The sequence below is a fragment of the Pinus tabuliformis genome, chromosome 9 (genome assembly GCF_031772625.1).
Source record: "Pinus tabuliformis cultivar Carrire ecotype Pingquan chromosome 9, CPIR1, whole genome shotgun sequence".
NCBI lineage: Eukaryota > Viridiplantae > Streptophyta > Pinopsida > Pinales > Pinaceae > Pinus > Pinus tabuliformis.
The window spans coordinates 1,864,926,706-1,864,949,257 of record NC_142307.1 but is presented as its reverse complement, the minus strand read 5'-3'; the positions used below and the strand labels follow the sequence as shown (position 1 = coordinate 1,864,949,257).

General features: G+C 36.1%; 1 protein-coding gene across 1 annotated transcript; it reads left to right on the top strand.

The window, feature by feature from the left end:
• Nucleotides 1-7,456: 7,456 nt before the first annotated feature.
• On the top strand, nucleotides 7,457-8,005 carry LOC149156330 (aspartyl protease AED3-like). The gene has a single exon (XM_089444725.1). It carries the CDS (start codon nucleotides 7,457-7,459, stop codon nucleotides 8,003-8,005), a length of 549 nt encoding a protein of 182 aa, XP_089300851.1.
• The last annotated feature ends 14,547 nt before the right edge of the window (nucleotides 8,006-22,552 follow it).

Here is a 22,552-nt window from a genome sequence, read left to right as displayed (position 1 = left end):
AAGTTGAAAGTAAAAGCAGGGGAAAACAACATTACAGAGGTAAAACTCGACATTTTGGTAAGAAAAATAGAGGAAAGGATACATAAGATCACCATGAAAGATAATTGTTTTGCTCAAAGTCACCATGACACATTTATTTCTCAGAAATAAGAGGTTGATAGCCATGAAAAAATTCCTGCTAATTCCAACTACCATAGATCAAAAGATATATTTATAAATAAATATGTGGAGAGGCAATCTCCTGATCTAATGTGTATGTTTGATGACATTAATTATTTTAATTATTTGCCTAAATATGATGAGTATGATGATAATTATGTTCTTCCAATCCAAACTAACTTTACAGAGAAATCAGAAACTAGTTTGGGAAATAAAGGAATTCAGTTTCAGCAGTTTGAAAATAGTGATCATCTTATCCATATTAGCTATGAAAGTGAGGAAGAAAGTGCAGAAAATTTGGAAATAAGTGAAGATTCTTTACCTCTTTATTTTGAATCATTTCAATTTTTAAAGGAAATGTGGTATAAAATCTCTAAAGAAAAGGATGCGCAACTTGTAGAAATCTACGAAGTTCCATTCAAACTTATATGTAATAAGTTGCAGCAATCATTCCAAGTTATTTATGATCGAATAATTGATATTTTGGATAATGAATGCAATCAGAACTTTTCTCCATTAACCAACTATGAGAGTCAAAATCAAGATGATAAAGGTTTCACCAGATAGACATTTCAATCAGTAGAAATATCATCACAAAGCTTATCTGAAAATCTGCAGGGTGCTAAAGATAAAAATGACATTTCAATTTCATGGCATGGAGGCCATCCAGAACAATTGTACAGTTGCTTAGATTAGTTGAACAATAGTGTATATATTTTGGAAGATCCTTTTGTATAATTTTTAGAGTCCAAAAAGGAAATCAAGTATTTCATTATCTTCTCATTGGTTGACAAGGTTCTATTGGGTTGTAGAACTTCAGTTTTAATCACAAACAAGCTGATGCAGGAGCATGAGACTTGGAGGGAAAATCTTCAAACTTGTTCCAAAAACACAAAAAAATCTACAAGCAAAGGAGTGGGCTCCTTTAGCCATCAATTTGCATGTTTTTCTAGCTTAACATAGTGACAGAATATAGGACTAAATCATGTTGTAATAAATGTTTAATAGTTAGGCTATAGTGGAGGTTCTCGAGGAGGATGTTCCCCTGAAATGATAGTTGTATTAAATAAAGCCCTGTTTTAGGGATCTGGTTGTTAATACGAACTAGTGTAAATGTAATTTGGATGCCATTGTAATAGGATTTGGACTGCATGCCTTTATCGCATATTTTTCAAAGAAAAGGGGTTTTTGTTTCTCTGTGTATTGGTTGATCCCAGAGGCATGGTGACCTCCGAAAGCTTTTCTGTTCATCAGAACTGTGTTTGCTGTTAACTGGTATTTGTATGTGTATTTGGCTTCATTGCTTTATTTTGAGTTTTAATATCAGTGATTAGGCCTTATTTTCCATTTAACATTTCGGTTGAAGCCTTTAGCCTGTGTTTCCTTTAATTCGGTGAGCCCTGGCTTCTTTATTTGCATTGTAGAGTTTCGCAGGCAAAACTCCGTTTTACACAGGGAAATCGTGAAAATACTTAGCCGGAATAGAGTTTCGGACTAGAAATCTTATCACATCTAGCTTATACCCATATCAGGTTCGAACCAATATCGCATCGCAAAACCATAGCAGAGAGGAATTAACCCTTTAAATCGCCGAATTCCGTAGCGATACCTCGGACCCAGAATATTATGGGAAGGCTTTGATAACATATTGGGTCCACGAGTGTTATCGCATCGCAAGTCTTAGTAGGGAGTGTTTAGGAGGGTGTATTTGAATCGCCGATAGTGATTGTCGATAGCCATGTGTCATATCACATCGGGGAATCACCGATGTTAAAGCACTAATAGTGTTATTTCCGTTCCCGTGAAATAAGACGCCGATAGTGTATTTAAGCGCCAATAGTGTTAATCCATTCCTTTGGAATAAAAGACCACCGACTGTGTATTTTGCGTTTAAATGCATTTTCTTTGGTTTACAGCGTCGATAGTGTATTTTACACTATTTGCGTTATTTCCATTCAAAAGGCCCCCGATAGTGTATTTTTATAATTCCTATGGAATTATAGTCCCGATAGTGGATAAGAGGCTCTATGTAATAAATTGCGCCTGATAACAAGGGTTGGGGCGATTAAGGGAGGAAGAGTGGTGATTTTGAAGCAAAAGGGATTTTTTATAACAGTCAGTCTAGAAATAGACGACTGATGCTCTAGTGAGAGAAGAAGAAGGGTTTCAGCCAGAATTAGAAGAAGTTATATCAAGATTTGGGTGTTTGTCTATATTGCCTACACCCAGGCCACCATTAGTGGTATCAGAGCAACCTTTTGACACTAAATTGAATCATAGAAGCGGAAGAAGAAAAGATAATATGGCTTTTAGAGTTGGAAGAGGACGAGGACGTGGTAGAAGAGGACAACGAGTTGCAAACGCTGAAGTGATGGAAGTTGTGCACCAGATGCAAACAAGATTGGAGGCATTAACAACAAAGAGAAATATAGATGATGGGGATGTCATTGAGCCTGAGGTTGAAGCTGAAGAGGAGGAAGCTATAGCAGTTACTCCTGAGATGAGATTCTTCCAGTCAGTGCTGAGATCCATAGCTAGGCCAAAGACTGAGGTTTAAATATATGAAGGAGGACTTAATCCAAAAGAATTGATATACTGGATTAGTGGCATGGAGAAATTCTTTGACTATGAAGAAATGGAAGATGAGAAGAAAGAAAAGTTTGTTGTCACCAAGCTAAAAGCCCATGCAACACTTTGGTGGGATGGAGTGCAGGCAGAGAGAAATAGACTTTGCAAGCAACCTATCAAGAATTGGAGTAGGTTGGTAGCAAAGCTAAGAGGTAAGTTTCTACCAAGTAATTATTAGCAAACCCTCTTCAAGTAGATGCAGAATCTTAGACAGAGGTCTATGATAGTAAAAGAATACATAGAGGAATTCTATAAGGTAAGCATAAGATCTAGACAAACTCAGGATACAGATGAGAAGGTGGTTAGATATGTGAATGGTCTTAGGATGGACATTCAAGATGAAATAAGTATATTGTCTCCTAAAACAATAGAGAAAGCTTATCAGATGGTACTGAAAGCTGAAAAAAAAACTCATGAGGAAGCACTCTGCTAGAGGGAGAGGAAATTTTCGAGGAAGGGGAAGGCAAGGTGGTAGAGGAAGATCTACATCACCTAAAGAGGGAGCTAGTAGTATCTCAACTCAGCATGGCGATGCAAGTGGAAGAGGGAGTTTTTCTAGAGGAAGAGGAGGCAGAGGAAGATGAAGAGAAGTAAGATGCTATAGATGTAACTATTGGGCCACCAAATTAACATACATTTTCACTCCATTTTCATCTTTATCCTCATTTTGTCACCTCATTTCATCATATTATCATTACATAACTCTATATTTCCAATACCATATGGGTGCATATCTTCATTTTCCAAAGTTATTTTATGTATTTACAGTGAATTTATAATTAAAACTTAGAGAAATAGCATGTATTTACTTATACCTAAAAGTGGCTTGAGTTTGATGACATGTGTAGATCATTTGGAAGCTTCCAAGGAACCCTTATGTGGCCTCCCAAGATCAAATTCGAATTTCAACTCAAGAGGTGGACCATATTCCAAGGAGAAAGATCATGGAGATTTTCATGTGTCATGGGATTTGTATTTAGTATTTAGGGATAAGTTGAGACAAGTATGGATCTAGTAGATATTTAAGGGATATACATTTATTGAGTAGATATCCCTAATTCATGTATAAATAAGAGGAGCACCCTTCAAAGGGAAAGGGAGAACAGTTATCAGTTATTCATTAGCACCATATTTATGATTGTTCATTCAACATGAATAATATCATTTTCTCCAAATCATGAGTTATGAGTGTTGTTTGATTCTTAAGGTGTGATAGTTGTTCATGTGTGCTCATTAAGGAATGGAAGGATCCCCATACTGAGATAAGTACACTTTGTTGTAGAGTAATGTTGTGAATATACTAATTTTAATTATGATGTTCATCTTATTTCTTTGTTGTAAATACTTGTAGATAATTTCAGTATGAATTCATGTTATGGCCATGTTTTGTTGTGTGAAGGTTGATCTCCTTTCAGTAGCTAGTTTTTATGTGAGAAGGACAACTGAGATCTCCTTAGTTAGGAGCCTCTTCTCCATGAGCTAGACTAAACCAAAACAAGATCTACTCTCTTATATGCTTTCCTAGATTACATTTATGTGAAGATTGATTTTCTTTCAGTAGCTAGTTTTTATGTGAGAAGGACAACCAAGATATGAGGTTCCACTCTACCGCACCAATGTAGGAATTGGAATTGATAGATGTTCCTCCTGGTGCCTTGCCAGAAGCTCGTTCTCCAACGAGAAAATGGAATATTTGACTCCTTAGTTAGGAGACTCTTCTCCATGATCTAAGAACTGAACTAAAAACAATATTTACTTGCTTTCATTTATATGCTTTCTTTCCTGCTTTCTTAAGTGTTTGGCAATGTTATTATAGGAAGATTGTAGAAGGACAATAAGGACTCTTGAACAAGAGAATCTTCTCTATCTTCTAAAGTAAAATAATTCCATTGATCAAACATTTTTATGCTTTCATAAAATATATCTAATAGTTTAGATTTGTAATATGCATTTCCATTCTAAACAAACTTCCTACACTTGTTTCATCTGAGGTCCCATATATTTTGGTTTGCTTCTAAGTTTACGAAACCCCGAGTTAACAAACTAAATGACAGGGATTTAATAGAAAATTAAATCGCCCAACATTTTGGTGCCGTTGCCAGGGAAGAAAACTTAGATGTAAGCTAGTTAGGAGGATTGTTTAGGAAGCATTTTTATTGAGAATCATTTTTATCTAGAGCTAATTACATTTAGGAAATTTCATTTAAGTTTATTCTCATATAGAAAACATAGAAATAGAACACAAATCAAAAACCCCCATTCACTAAAAAAACAAAAATACAATAAAATTCCATATGTATATATGGAAGAACAATGAGTATAAGTTTGGAACAACTCACTCAGATCCTAGAAAGTGTCAAGATCTCCTCTTCTTGCAAAGAAGAGATCTTGACAGTAGCCAAAAGTTTAACTACTCCTCCAAAAGAAAACAATGAATTAACATTCAAAGAATCTTGTATATCTAACGATGAACAATTATTTGGACAGGAGATTGAGGAGGACAAAGAGAAGTTGCAACATGATCTGAATCAGAGTGGAAATCATGCCTATGAAAGTCTTATCGAAAGGTGGTTTCGATGGTTTCAAACAAGTACAAGGTTAGATCAATTTCGCTTTTGTTTTTATTTCATCAAATCACTCTCACAAAAACTAGATTCGATCATCCTTGAATATTTTCATTTTAAAATTTGAAAATATAAAATGAACATATTTTTACTACTATTGCGTGAATGGTTACATTGGAAATTTAATTACAGGTAATGGCTTGAAATTTTCAATTAGCATAGAGTAGGTAGGATGATATTTTATGTTTCGAGTAAGTATGCTCTCCTCCTGCGTTTTCGCACAATCTCAAGGATCATAAAGTACAATGTTTATAAATGTTTTCAGTGTTGCAATATACTTGTCTCCATTTGCTAAAAAAAAACAAAAAAAGTCATCCTAAATCAATAAAAAAAATCCTAAGTTCTTTTAGGGTTAGAATAAAATTTTAGTCTTTTAAATACATTTTGATTTTAAAATAATATAAAAAAAATTAAAAAATTAGAACAATTTTTTTTTTTAAGATTTTCATTTTAATAAAAAAAAATAGAATAAAATTCAAATTCTTTAGAAATAAATTTAATTTATTTTTTGCAACATAAAAATAAAATAAAAAATAAATAAATTTAGGAATAAAATTTATTTTTAATTTTTAATTTAAAAAAGAAAAAGAAAAATCAATTTTAATTTAGTTAAAAAAACCCATTATAAAATAAATCAAATAAAAATAAAAATAAAAATATTAAAGTTAAAAGTTAAAAAAAAAAAAAACGCATTTGCCACTACAACCAGAAAAGAGAGCCGTACCAAGAACATTTAGTTGGAACATTTCATTGGTTGTTCATATTTCGTTGGCTTGCAAGGTTTTCCATCAACATTTCAAGCCCACAGGCGATGCGCAACACCCCAAGTTAGAATCGACAACAGAGAAACCATTCAAAGGGGAAGGGAAGCATCCTATATCTTTCTGCCGCATACCGAGATCTGGGATCCCAATAAGACCCAGTCGATTCCCACACATCTATACACACTGCATCAATAGTAGGATTGCTGGTATAACCCCCATAAGTGCAATATGATTGTAGATGATTAATTCCAGGGGAAAGCAAATGGAAAACCGCGGGTGCAGTAAAGCTTTCAAATGGTAGAATAACAGAGAAATAGGTTGCTAAAATCGGTAAAAATATTTGTTTATGCTAGAATTACAACATCAAGCATCGAGAAGGAGGTAAGGGTCATTGGTTCAGTGGTAATCCATGTCTTGCTCTAAAAAACCAGTCATTTCTCCCTTTTCAAGTCCAAACCCACATGACTATTGCAATCATCCTTTGTGGCGGTTTCAACTGCCTGTAATTTTTCATGCATTAGCTAAAACTAATCAGAGAAAAATCCTCGAAATTTATGAAAATTCAGCCTCTTGGATTTCCTTTGATCTCTCTCTCTAGGATCTCGGTCATCTCATCCTCCAAAAGGGAGACTACAAAATGGATTAGAATCGGACGATTTGCTGGGTGGATCATCACCAGGATTTGGTGTACTTTTGAATGATGGTGTTCTATATTTGTCTGTATTCACCCACATGGATGTGTATGCTTGGTGTACATTTTTTTTTTTCATATCATGATACCATGCCGCGGAAATAAATGGGAACATTCATAGAGTTCAGGAGCGGAATGCTTACTGTGTCACCCATTGGGCGAAACTGTAGTCAAGAAAAAAGAGAGGAGAAGTGCTGGAATTAGCTATGCATCATTACAATCCCAATCTCATCTGAAATTATAGTGAATGGATCAACGTGCTGTTAGAGAGCAGAAATCAAGAGAACGGTTTAGTATCAAGATTGAGCACCGCAAGTAATGGTTCCGTTGTTGCAAGTAATGGTTACGTACAAATGCCAATTAAGTTCCATTGTTGTTGAATCAGGCAACGCAGCAGGCACAAGTTTTATTGTGAATGTGGGTTTCGAGAAGCTTGCAAATTATAACATCCCTATGGTTTTTAATACCTCGCAGGAAGTGTCATGGATAAAGTGTGATTACAGAAATGCGTCCTCCATGTACAAGAAACTGGATTGCGGCTCGTGCTATACTAACCTGGAAGGAAATGGCGTAACTTGTAGTGGAACGGAATGCATCTTGCAAACTCGATCAATGGTGGGAGCATTGTCACCGCGAAGGTGAGTCCTGATACACTGTGGCTGGGTTTTCAATCCCTTCCAAAGTTCGCATTTGGATGCGCAATGGATTTCTCACAATACCAAGGCAATTCTTCTGTTGGACTCCTGGCTTTTGGAAAGGGCGAAATTTTGCTGCCTTTTCAAGCCAAAAGCAATAGCTTCTCCTACTGCCTACCCAGCTTCTTGGATCTCGAGGCTAAAGGGAAACTGAGCCTGGGCAAGGATGTGTCCATTCCCTCCAACTCCAAGTTCACCGCCTTGTTTTTGAGTCCTATAATTACGGCGTGGTATTTTGTTGGAATTAAGGGTATCACCATGGGGAACACCACCATCGATGTCCCCCCCAGTGCTTTCAAGTTCACTTTAACTAGAGGAGGGACTATTTTGCGCATGATAATTGTTATCAACCAACTAGTGCAGCCGGCCTATGATGCTCTAAAAATGGCTTTTGTGAGTCAATTCCATGAAGCTCCTCCTGTGCAGAAGCCGAACTCAGACTGAGTCGTTGAAGCATGTCAAGGACCGAAAGCTTGTTCCCAATCCAGATCACATTGTGAAGTTCAAGAAGCTAACTGCTCTTTTCTATACCAAGAGAAAGACGCTAAATTTGTCAGATCGACCAAGTCTCTTTGTTTCGAGAAGCTAAACTCTTCCTTGTAAGTTGTTGTGCGTATATCCTTGCCATAGGTTGATTCTGACCTTGAGGAAGGTTGTGCACACTTGTTGACTGACGTTGTCTATCTTACTCTTCCTGTGCATGGGAGTTATAAAATTTCCTAAACTATTCATTATGCCTATGGGTTTATCGTCTGTGTGCCATATATCTGAGGTTTGCATTGTTGGTTATCACAAACGTGACTACTCTCAATGTTGTTTGTGGGGATCATTTCTGAGCAGTGAGAGGACGAGTTGTTCAACTTACGCAGATGAGTCTAGATTCTAGGCTAAAGGTTATCATTATTCCAAGTAATGCCTAGAAACAAGCACTATTTCTGAAGAATTATGTAGGAAGACTTGAGATTCAAAAAATCGCTGCGCTAGTTCTAGTTTCTAAAACCTCTCTGTTATTTTCCACGGGGCGTTTGATCAATATCAGAGTTTTCTGGGGCTTCTTTCATTCAGTTTGAAGTTTTCAGTTAACATTTGGAACAAGTTTCGTCCATGGCTTCCCATTTCTGGACCAAGGGTCATAGCGAATCTGAAGAGGAAGAGAATTAAAATGAAGAGGAGAATGTTGGTGGAGGTGAAACTGGTGTGGTGTCTGTTGGATCGAATAAATATTTGGTATTACTCATATTTTATTTTTAATTTAGTTTAAATTGACTTTTTCTTAGATTTAGAATTTGTATTTAATGTTATTTGAATTTATAATTTTCGTTTTCTTTTATTTTTACTTTTATTCCAATTTAGATTTAGTTTTAATTTTTTATTATTATTATTATTATTATTTAATTTAGTTTGATAGTTTGTAGATTTTCATTTTTTTTAATTTGTAAATTTAATTAATAAATGATTATTTTAGTTAAAAAAAATCAAAATAATTTAAATCAAAACAAATAAAAAAAAAAATCAAAACAATTTTCTTGTGATTTTATTATTATTGTTTAAAAAAAAAATTTAAATTGAATTTTAGTTTAAAAAAAAATCAAAAACAAATTAAAAAATATTCAAAAACATTAAAATAAATAAAAATTTAAAACAATTAAAAAAAATCAAAACAATTAAAAACAAATAAAAATCAAAAGAATTAAAAAAAAGCAAATAAACATAAAAAAAAAACAAAAAAATATATAACTAAAATTAAAAAATTGCAAATGGACATTTCATACCTCTTGAAAACAATTTATACTTTCGTGGAGATACTTCAAAGGAACTTGTGCGCAAAAGCAACAGGATTTGAACTGAGCTTTTATAGGTGTGCGACGATCCAAGTTCATGCAAATGTGATCTCCAGAAATCACATTCATCATTGAAAGCTTGAAGGAGATAATTACATATGTTGTGACATTTATCGCTACACAAAAATCTTTTGTGTCATGATATATTTACCCACACTTCTCCTTCAAAGCCTCATCAATCATCCATGTTAAAGTCCACTGATTCATTGCCTTATCCATCATGACTTCATACATGTCTATTTTTCTGAGTCACATACATTTTTGCCTACTTTTCAGTTCATCTTTTTGCCTCATGAATAAACCATCCATCTCTCTACATTGCCTTGTTTTCCTTGCCATAAAAACTGTTTAACCATAACATCTTGTATCTATAGTCCTACCAATCATTTTGTACGAACTTGCGTTGACCGATGTGGGATTACTTAAGGCCCACCTTTCAACAAGTTTTGACCCATCGACCTCAGCACCTTATATGGGACAAAGACTAGAGTCATTATTAGTACCTTGAGGCTTGCATGCCCTAACAGCAAGTCTTCTCACCAGCGAACAATGAGAATACATTAATGTCCCTTGTTTGTTGGATCTTGCAAGTGGCTCAACATCAACTCATTTATTCGCACTTTGCAAGATGTACTTGGGTACCTTGGCACTCATTTACATTAATGGTGAGTTTGCCTCACATTGGTTAATGACATTCATCAATGGTCAGTAATCCAATGACTTCTTTCCATGTTCGACATCAACACATTTATTCACATGGAAAGAATTGTGCCACGATATGGGACGACATGAAGACTATATGATTCAGTAGCAGATTCAACAATATTTTATACTTTGGAACAAATTCAGTAGCAATAATAAAGGATCCACATTCACGACTTCATCCATCATGTATGAAACCAAGACACAGATCACATTCTTGTATTCTTCATTCCATGATTCAGCTACACTTTTCTACATATACACAGTTTGTCCACTCAGGTAAGTAAAGGTATGTTCTTTTCTAGCTTTTTATCATACAATTCCTTTAATACTAAAATTATAATTTTTGGAAAATGTTACACCGTGTTCATTTTCATACCTCATATTCACATACATACTCCATTATCACCTTTCATATGTCATATATGTCCTTCATGCACATGTCATCCTAACCAACATACTTTTTCCAAACAACTACTATTGCATTATGTTTCAAATGTTACATGTTTTGCAAATAATGATAAAATAATTAATGGTTGATTAAATGTTTTCAAATTCTTTTGATGCAACACAAAAACAACAAAAGTATTGTTACACAAGAACCAATACTAAACAAATTTTGGTTGTCACACAAGAACCAACCAAAATAATATGTTGCAATCAAATGTTTTTAAAAAAAAGATGACTTTGCAAAAAGGAACAAAGTTGTCAAAAAGAAAATTATGCGAAGTTAAAAAAAATTGATATCAATCAAAGTCGATATAGAAGCAAGACAATGCAAAAAGAATAAATTATGATTAAGTGAATCAATGCAATAGATTGCATGAGGACATGCAATAACTTAAGTTGGGGGGTATGTTGGGCCACCAAATTAACATACATTTTCACTCCATTTTCACCTTTATCCTCATTTTGTCACCTCATTTAATCACATTATCATTACATAACTCTATATTACCAATACCATATGGGTGCATATCTTCATTTTCCAAAGTTATTAATTTTATGTATTTAGAGTGAACCTATGATTAAAAGTTAGAGAAATAGCATGTATTTTCTTATACCTAAAAGTGGCTTGAGCTTGATGACATGTGTAGATCATTTGGAAGCTTCCAAGGCACCGTTATGTGGCCTCCCAAGATCAAATTCGAATTTCAACTCAAGAGGTGGACCATATTCCAAGGAGAAAGATCATGGAGATTTTCATGTGTCATGGGATTTGTATCTAGTATTTAGGGATAAGTTGAGACAAATATGGATCTAGTAGATATTTAAGGGATCTACATTTATTAAGTAGATATCCCTAATTCATGTATAAATAAGAGGAGCATCCTTCAAAGGGAAAGGGAGAACAGTTATCAGTTATTCATTAGCATCAGATTTATGATTGTTCATTCAACATGAATAATATCATTTTCTCCAAATCATGAGTTATGAGTGTTTTTTGATTCTTAAGGTGTGATAGTTGTTCATGTGTGCTCATTGAGGAATGGAAGGATCCCCATACTGAGATAAGTACACTTTGTTATAGAGTAATGTTGTGAATATACTAATTTTAATTATGATGTTCATCTTATTTCTTTGTTGTAAATACTTGTAGATAATTTCAGTATGAATTCATGTTATGGCCATGTTTTGTTGTGTGAAGGTTGATCTCCTTTCAGTAACTAGTTTTTATGTGAGAAGGACAACTAGGATCTCCTCAGTTAGGAGCCTCTTCTCCATGAGCTAGACTAAACTGAAACAATATTTACTCTCTTTTATGCTTTCCTAGATTACATTTATGTGAAAATTGATTTCCTTTCAGTAGCTAGTTTTTATGTGTGAAGGAAAACCAAGATCTCCTTAGTTAGGAGGCTCTTCTCCATGAGCTAAGAACTAAATTGAAAACAATATTTACTTGCTTTCATTTTTATGCTTTCTTTCCTACTTTCTTAAGTGTTTGGTAATGTTATTATAGGAAGATTGTAGAAGGACAATCAGGACTCTTGAACAAGAGACTCTTCTCTATCCTCTAAAGTAAAATAATTCCATTAATCAAACATTTTTATGCTTTCATAAAATAGATCTGATAGTTTAGATTTGTAATATGCATTTCCATTCTAAATAAACTTCCTACACATGTTTCATTTTAGGTCCCATATATTTTGGTTTTCTTCTAAGTTTACGAAACCCTAAGTTGACAAACTAAATGACATGGATTTAATAGACAATTAAATCGCCCAACAGTAACAAACTAGGACACAGAGTTTCTGAGTACCCAGAGAATGTAGGAACAAGCCAAAGGAATGCAATTGTTGCTCCGGTTGAGGGAGAAGCAACAAAAACAGCAATGGAAAAAGAAGAAAATATACTAGAGAGTGGAGAATCTTTGGTAATCAATAAATTCTTGCTCAAGCTAGCAAAGGAGATAGCTTAACCATCACAAAGAAAGACCCTGTTTAGAACAGTGTGTAAGGTTCAAGGGAAATGCTGTCAGATGATCATTGATAGTGGCAGCACTGATAATTTGGTCTCTATAGAAGTGGTGGAGAAATTGAAACTGAAGACAATGAAACATCCAACACCTTACAAGGTGTCATGGTTACAAAATGGACATCAGTTGTTAGTGAATGAACAGTGTGAAGTGGGGTTGCAGTTGGGCAATTATAAGGACAAAAATTGTATGTGATGTGATGCCAATGGATGTATATAACATATTGCTTGGAAGACCTTGGCAATATGACAGAGGAGCTATACATGATGGGAAAAGAAACACCTACAAGTTTGGTAAAGATGGAATCAATCGTACATTGCTGCCTATGAAAGAAGAAGATGCATCAGAAAAGAGGACCGATCCAAAAACTCTACTACTGGGAGGAAAGGAATACTTGCAGTAGATTGAAGAGAATGAGGTAAATTTTGCTATAATTTACAAGCCTAAGGTAATAATGAATTCCACTAAAGTTTATGATGTACCCATTGAAATTCAAGAAATGTTAAACAACTATTGTGATATCATAGTTGATGATATACCTAATGAGTTGCCACCCATTAAAAGAATCAACAATCATATAGATTTGATTCCTGGAGCAAGTCTACCTAACAAAGCATCTTACTGAATGATTCCTACAAAAAATGAAGAGGTTAGGAAGCAGGTTCAAGGACTGCTTGACAAAAGGCTGATCAAAGTAAGCTTGAGTCCTTTTGCAGTACCAACAGTCTTGAGTCCAGAGAAAGATGGAGGCAAGAGAATGTGTACAGATTCAAGAGGCATCAATAAAATCACAATCAAGTATAGATTTCCTTTACCTAGAATTGAAGATTTAATGGATTGCTTGAGTGGAGAAAGGTATTTTACAAAATTATATCTTAAAAGTGGGTATCATCAGATAAGGATAAGAGAAGGGGATGAGTGGAAAACTTCCTTTAAGGCAAATGAGGGACTGTATGAGTGGAGAGTAATGACTTTTCGGTTATCAAATGTATCAAGTACATTTATGAGACTCATGAATTAAGTACTTAAATAATTCATTGGTAAATTTGTAATAGTATATCTGGACGATATATTAGTTTACAACAGGTCTAAGGAAGAGCACATGAGACATCTTAATTATGTCTTACAAAGACTACATCAAGAGAAATTATTGCTGAAATTGAAGAAGTATTCATTCATGAAAGAAGAGCTAGTGTACTTGGGTTTTGTTATTTCTGCTAAAGGGCTGAAGATGGATCCAGAGAAGATCAAGGTAATCATGGAGTGGCCTTCACCTAAAAGTGTCTTTGAGGTAAGAATTTTTCATGATCTTGCTAGTTTTTATAGAAAATTCATAAAGAATTTTAGTAATATCAATGCACCTATTATTGAGACCATAAAGAAGGACAAACAACCATTTAGATGGACTATTGAAGTAGAAAAGAATTTTCTGCTGTTGAAGAAGAAAATCATTGAAAAGCCTATTTTGGTTCTACCTGATTTTAGTAAGACTTTCCAAGTGAAGTGTGATGCTAGTGAAGAAGCTATTGGAGGTGTTTTAAGTCAGGAAGACAGACCTATAGCTTATTTTAGTGAAAAGTTGAATGATTCCAAAAAGAATTATACTTCTTATGATAAAGAGTTCTACGCAGTTGTACAGTCATTGAAGAAGTGGAGACATTATCTAATGTCAAAGGAATTCATCCTTTATTCAGATAACCATGCACTACAATATATTATGCAACAACCAAATCTTAGCCAGAAACATGCTAAATGGGTAGAGTATCTTCAAAGTTTCCATTTTTTTTTGAAACATATAAATGGCCAATCAAATAAAGTTGCAGATTCCTTAAGTAGGAGAAATATATTACTTCAAGAAAGCCAAATTCAAGTGTTAGGCTTTGATTTTCTTAAAGAATTATATGAGACAGACTCAAATTTTAAAGAGGCATTTGAAACTTGTAAGAATCTTGTTGTGATGGATAAGAGTAAATGGTTGGATTATTTCTTACAAAATGGACTGTTGTTTAAGAGAAATCAGTTGTGCATACCAGATTGTTCTATGAGGGAGAATTTAATCAAAGAAAAACATAGTGGAAGACTTGTTATCGCCCCAAGAAACTCACCTAGGTTGTATATCAGTGATGCTGGGGAACATTACAAACTCAACAAAATGTTGGATAAATGGTGGCTGAATGAAAGAAATGTTGCATATTCAAGCCAGATAACCACTTCTAGCGTGATTGACCCTAGACATGGGTGAACACCCCCAGACTACAAGGCTTTTAACCAACAATTACTCACATTTTTTAAGAAAATGTGATGATGGAGAATGCTAATCGCACCAGCAGATGCACAGGACCCTGTGATGGCCAGCTGCAACTAGCTTATAGGTCTGCAAATCTGCTTTCTAATACACAGACAGGATGACAGTTCGCTGGCATTAAAACAACAGAACCCTGCATACAAATTCAATAATACTAACTAGATTCCAACAAAGAGGTGAGATGACAACCCCTCTACTGCTAAACATCAAGAGAAAATGAAAAATGCATACAAGCACAGCCTGGAACAAAGAAGAAGTGGAAAATGAGCAATTGACAGCAAAAGAAGCTTGTATTAGGTGGAAATGAAGACCAAAAGCTGCAGGTCTCACAGTAGTTACAGTCTCCAGAGGTTGAAGCTTACAATAGAATAACATTCATCTAACATTCATCAATCTGATTACATCGTTTTTCTGAGTATATATAGAATCTGTTTACAAAATATCTCTGCTAGGCTATGCATGGAGGTGTCATAATTGACCACCAACCACATTTACAGTTAGATATGGGTCCTCTGTTACAATATGAATGTTTTTAATGAACAAAAGGGCTCTTTTTGTACTCTGGTGTACTTCTCGAATAGGTGAATACTATATTTATAATTTTCAATAACTGTTGTTGTCATTGAACTGCTCGAGGATCATTCTCCTTGTCCTTGGCTGTGCTGTGTTGAATGCAGGTGGGTGAAGAATTAATGCGCAGATGGCTGGAGGACGATCACCTTCATCCCTTGGAAGCGCAGGGTAGGCCAAATCATGGAAATCTCATTGAAAATCAATGAGGAGCTAAGAACCAAAGATAGTCGTCGGATGGTATAAATAAACGACCAAGATCTGATCTGAGGGGTTATTGGGAAGGAATTTGAATGGAGGATTGGGATTTAACGAAAGCCGTTGGATCACCGTCGGGCAGATCCGATGGTGATCGAGAGTAGAAGATGCGGGATAATTAACACATGGGGAGGACGGCGGTATGACGAGCGAGCAGTTTCCCCGCACTGCTTTTGGGCCGCGGGCGGTAATCGTACAAGGCAGTGCGATGCAATGAAATGAAGACACGTGGCTGGGAGAACGGCGGGGAAAACCACTTTCCCGGGGGCTATCGAACGAGCAGGTTGGCGGAGCGGGGGTTGCGATAACCATTGGATGATAGGGCGGGATGATCAAACGACAGCGGGCTACAACACATTTTGGTTGATATGACAGGCGATGCGATAGGTACGGGCCCACCGAGGCTATGATTTTTGTTATATCCGCGCGTTAAAACAAAAACAGGTTAATATGGGATTTATAAGGTTATCGGGGTTTACAAAATTATAACAAAGAATGCACGGGGACAGGGTATAAAGGGGTTGAAACGGGTTTTAAAATGTTAAGACTTTAAGCGCCCAGGGATAAAAGAATAATGGTTTTAGGGGTTTGAAGGGGAATGAGTAGGATTTAAGGGGAAGGAAGCAATGGAGGAATGGGAGTTATAAGGGCATAATAAAAATGAAGGAGAAGGATGAAACGAACAACTACCACTCCTCTGTGACACAAACCAGCACTGTTTGACCTGCTTTAACCCATGAAATGTTGCAAACTGTAGAAGAGCTAACATTGGCTCCTTCTGGGGATGAGATCCTCCCTGTGAGGTCTCAAGAACCTGCAAACCACTGCCTTTCCAGCTGAAAACACATTAATCAAAATTCCTAGTGTTCCATTGGGCATGGAGTCTACTTGCCTGCAAAAAACTGATTAAAAAAAAATATTTACAACCATCAAGGCCAAAGACCTTAAGAAACATAAACTTTCAAAAATCGCCCATTAACTGGGACATCAAAAACTGCTTCTCCCCCCATACTTTTCAGTATGAAGGTGTTGTTCCCTTGAACCTGTGAAATGATGAAAGGCCATGTCCAAAAAGCATCAAATTTCCCATGATTGCCTTTCTTTTCCTTCAGTACATCCCATTGTAAAACCAAGTCACCAATCCTGAAATTATTTGATTATGCCTTCTTGTCAAAGGCTTCTTTGACCTTCCTCTAATGTGTTGCAGCCTTTTCCACCAACTATTCTCTAATCTGATGTACCTCTACTAAATCAGTGATTCTTCTTACCATGTCTTCTTCGTCATCCTGCTCTTGTTCAAGGAACTTTGCCACAGGGAGAGTTAACTAAATTGGAAATGTAGCATCAGTGCCATACACCAGCTTGAAAGGAGAGTAGCCTGTGGATTTTTTAATGGTCACTCTGTCAGCCCACAGTGCATACTTGAGCTTTGAATCCCAATTCTTCTTATTTTCCTCTAACAGCATTTTAATTATCCTGATCAAACTTTTATTAGAGGATTCTGCTAGACCATTTCCCTGAGGATAATATGAAGTGGAATGAACAAGTTTGATACCCATTGAATCACACATTTCCACCAGCTCCTTGGCCCTAAAGGTTGCTTCATTATCTATGACTAATTTATGTGGACATCCAAATCTGCTAAAAATATTTTCTGTCAAAAACTTCATGACCACATTGTGATCAGCCTTCCTAGTAGGGACCGCTTCAATCCACTTAGTGAAGTAAACAGTGGCTACTAATATCCATCTGTTCTAGCCACTGGAATGTAGATTGATTTCACCAATGAAACCCAAGCCCCACTACTGAAAAGGTCCTTTTGCAATTATTGGTTTTAGGGGCAGAGATTTCAATTGTTGCTTTCCTTCAAATCTTTGGCACCTATCACAAGATTTAACAAAAATAAATACATCAAAAAACAAAGTGGGCCAATAGAATCCAGCTCTGAGAATTTTGTGAGCTATAGTCTTCCAATAATGATGCCCTCTGCACATGCTATTATGAAACTGTTGCATAACTTCTTTTGATTGTTCTTTGTCTAGACACCTTAAAAGTATTCCAGATGGATCCCTCCAGTAAAGCAGATTTTCATTGATGCAACACTTTGTTGCCCTGAGTTTCAAAGTTCTGGCTTGACTTTGAGTAATTTTTGAAGGGATTTCTAGCTTCATCAAGAAATTAATCATTTCAGCGTACCAATTCATGAAGCTATATTTTCAACCACTGACTGTTTTTTCACTGTTTCAACTGTTTCCTCTTCTTCTGTCTGACCATTTTCTGCCATTATGCACAGGAAATCAATGTCTAAGGACCTGCAATTTTCTTCAGCCAATAACTTCGCAAGCCCCTGACCTCTGACCAGCTTAGTGGGCTTCATCTCTATGTTGAATTCTATAATTTTAGCAATCCATTTTTCCCTTCTTCCATCAGCATCAGGTTGTGTTAAGACATCTTTAATTGCAGCCGAAGGCACACATGCAATTATTCTTGAATGCAATATATAAACTCTGAAAGCCTTCAAGGATTTAATAAGAGCATATGCATGCTTCTCTATAATATCATACCTTAGTTCAGCATCCCTCAAATTCTTGCTGAAAAATGCTACTGGATGCTCTGAACCTTCTTCATCTGCTTGTAATAGAATAGATGCAATGGTGTCTTCAGAGGCAAAAGAATATATATGGAACTCCCTGCTATAGTCAAGACTAATTAGAGTGGGAGCCTCCATGATAGCCTTTTTGATAGACTCAAATGATTGTCTTGTTGTATTAGTCCATCTTACCTCTGACCCTTTCTTCAACATGGAGGTAACATGCTTCACTAGTTCTGCAAAATTTGGAATAAACCTCCTCACAAAGTTAATTTTACCCAGAAAGGACTAGATATCCTTCTTTGATCTTGGGACCGACAAAGCCTGAATTTCTTTGACTCTTTATGGGTCAATCTGAACACCTGCAGCAGACACGATATGTCCTAACAGCTTGCCTTCATTTAAAGCAAATTGAGATTTTTTTGGATTGACTGATATTCCAAACCTTCTACACTTTAGAAACACTTTTCTTAGGTGCTACAAATGATTTTGATGGCTGCTGGAGTAAATTGTTATATCATCAAGGTAGATGAGGACAAATTTTTCCTTCTCTCCCACAAATGCTATATCCATAGCTCGCTGAAAGGTGGCTCCAACATTCATCAATCCAAACGGCATTTTGGCATACATAAGTGCCCCAAGGAGTGGTAAATGCAGTCTTTTCTTGATCATCTGGGTGCACAACAATTTGATTGAAGCCTGAAAATCCATCCAAAAATGACATCACTTTAGCTCCTGAGACCTTTTGCAACAGATGCTCCATCTTTGGCAAAGGATAGTTATCTTTCTTTGAGCATTTGTTTAAATTTCTGAAATCTACACAAAGTCTGATTTCTCCACTCTTCTTCCTCACGACCACCAAATTAGCTACCCATTTAGAATATCTGAGAGGCACTATGATCTTGGCAGCCAACAACTTTTTAATTTCTTTTTCAATCAATGGAAGAAGCATAGGGTTTATTGGTCTCAGCTTTTGTTTAAAAGGAACAGTGTCTTTCTCCAGAGGGATTTTATGCTGAATTATGTTCTTGTCATATGTTTTTAGATCACTATACTCCCAGGCAAACACATCTGAAAATTTCCTCATTAAATTGCAGTATTCAGTGCTTTGATCAGCTGACAAATGAGTGGACAAATTCACATACCTAGGCTGACCTGGACTTCCTATATCATGCTTACAGACTGCAGATTGGTCTTCTTTTTGAGCAGCTTTGTAAGGCACATCATTATGGTCAAACAGCCTTTCAAGAGGGATTAGACCTTTAGGAATATGGTTACTAGGAAGCTAGATAATGTTGTCCTTACCAATTTTATTTCTAAGCTGGGGGTTCTCTAACAAGGCTTCGTTTTCTTGGTCAACTTGCATCTTAGAAAATTCATCAATGACTTGAAGGAACCTATTCAACTCATCATCATCTTCAAAGACTTTCCAATGGTGGACATTGTCAGGCAAGGATGGTCTATTTTTAACTTGAACTTCATATACTAGTCTGGGAGGCAAAGGAGGTATAAATAGACTAGCAGAAATAGCAAGGGAATCAACAAGCTGATTTTGGGCTCTAGGAATGTATGAAATACAGAAAAAATCAAAAGAGTCTCTGATTCTCCATACCTCATCTCTGTATGCTTTTAGCCTTGGGTGCTTTGCTTGAAATGTTTTATTCACTTGCTGGATAATCAAATCAACATCTCCAAATACCTTTAGATTCTTGATTCCTCTGTCTTTTGCTGCGTTAAGGCCCAGCAGCAGTGCTTCATATTCTGCTATATTGTTTGTCACCTGAAAAACCAACTTAAAAGATAGTTGAATACTTTCTTGTTGTGGAGATACTAGCACCACCCCTGCTCCTGCAGTCTCCCTAGAACATGCTCCATCAAAGAACATCTCCAAAATCTAACTTCCTTGCTCTTTCTCGGCCTGAACTGTTGGTTTCCTGATCTGCATTTCAACCTTCTAAGATTCTTCTATTTGGAGAGTGCATGCTCCAAAATCAGTGTCCACTGCATATATAGGATGATTTGTAGGATTCTTTTCATCACTAATGATATATTCCAGTTGTGCTTCTCTGTACAGTCTCCTGCTTTCTCCTCCAAACACTGGGATAGTGGCATAAGAGAGATCATTCTGTAATGTCCCATCTAGTCTCTTAATCCACCCTCTAGACAATAGCATACCAAACTTGGGAGGCACATCTGCTACCACAATATCCATCATCATACTCTTCATGGGTAGTTGAGTTAAGGTAATGGCTAGATCTTTAATCAATCCAAGACATTTCACCTTCCTTGAATCAAAAGAAAATAAATCATGATAGGGTCTAGTGATATCAAGGCCCAACTCTTCCATGACAGCTTTAGGCATTAGATTGTGGTTGGCCCCTGTATCTAGCAGGCAATTGTGGAGGATTTTATCATGAATGGTCAATGAGACATAAAAGGATGGAGAATTATTATCAGCAGGTTCAACCATGGGGCTAAGCACAATGGCAGGCTTGTCATCTTGCAAATTAACAGAGTCAGTAGAGGTTTGTTTGGTTTCTAGCTCAAGGGCTTCAAGGATAGGCTTTCTAAATAATTCACTCTTCACCAACTCAACCATAGTCATAGATATTTTCAATTTTTGGACCTCTAACTCAAAGTTGAAAGAAGAAGGTGACTTATCAGAACTTTTTACCTCTTGAACTGGAGCTTTGAGGATGACTGGATCAGCTACTGGTCTTTTTTGCTTTCCACTCTGAGGTTCTATTTGGACAACAACTATTTGTGCAGGATTTTATTTGACATTCTTTGCATTGGATCTTAGATTATATCTCTGCTGGTCATCGGTTTGTAGAACAGCTCCTCTGTCCCACTCCTGACTGTTTTGGCCTTACTGCAATGATTCTTCATACTTAGTCAATGTCAAAAATGCAGTGCTGCCTTTATCATCCATGCAGTGAATTTCATCCTCATCCTCTTCAAATTGTTCCTCTTCCATGACTACATTTTGGAAAGGAGCTTTAACTTTCTAATCCTCCTTTGTTTCTTCACCCCTCTGCATAATTTGTAACTGCTCATTTTCTCTTCTGAATGGATTCTGATTTCTTGGAGCAAATGTGTTCTGCTGCCTTGTTTTTCCCAAATTCTGTTCAACCTTCAGCTTAGAAATTTCAGCAGCCAATGACTCTATCATCTTGGTCATTTTATCTAATTTAGGCTCTGAAGATGATGCAGAAGAAGTAGAAGCTTGATTTCTCTATCTTCTTCTGTCAGCTTGACTCTTTAGTTTCTTTGTAGCCATAATATTGGATTCTACTTCTAGGGTTGCATCCTGCATGTCTGCCAGCGTGGCACTTCTTCTTTCTCTCAATAACAGATAGAAATCAGAGTCAAAGGCATTAGCATAAGTGATTTTGGTATAGGTAGGAGTAGGCTTTACCTCAGCGGGTATCTTATTGTACATTCTATTAAATCTTTTATTAAAATTAGGTATTGATTTCCCATTTTCCCTCTTCAGATTACCAAACTCTGTGTGGTAGTACAGCAAGTCCTTTTTATCTCCCCATTTCTTCAAAAATGCATCATCTAATGCTTCAATATCTGTTATAGATCTCTGGGGCAATTCTCTAAACCACTTCCTAACCTCTCCATTAAGGCTGTGGACAAAAGCTCTCATCCACACATCATTTTCACTTATATCTAAATTATCAACATAACTGTAAAAGGATTCTAAGTGTTCTTCTACTGTTACTCCCTCTGTTCCAGTGAATTTGGGCATATATTTTTGATATTCCCCCACAAGCATAGGATTTAAAGGAACATGCAAAACTAGAGGTCCATATCTAGCAGCAACAATTCTTTCTATCCTCGTAGGTGCTTGTTGTCCTGCCATGATTGGAATATTTGGAAGAGTACTAGCAAATTGAATAGTAGGGAGTAATGTGATGGATGGCAGAGATGAAGGGATGTTTTGGAATGAAATGGGAGCTTTCTTTGGACTGAGAATCAAAGGGGAACTAACTATACAAGGGGCTGAACTAATTTCTGAAAGAATTTCTTGATTAATAATGTTGGGTTCTAAATCTTCATACTGTATTTCTTCAGCTACAACTTTATCTTTCATAGATGAATGAGATTTCTTAGGCTTACCTGGTCCTGATGCCCCTTTATGTGAAGCTTTCTTCGATTTAACAATCCTCTCAGGTTCAGGTACTGGTTCAACTGGAGATTTCTGAGGATTTCTTTGAGTGTTTCTCACAAACTGAGCCAG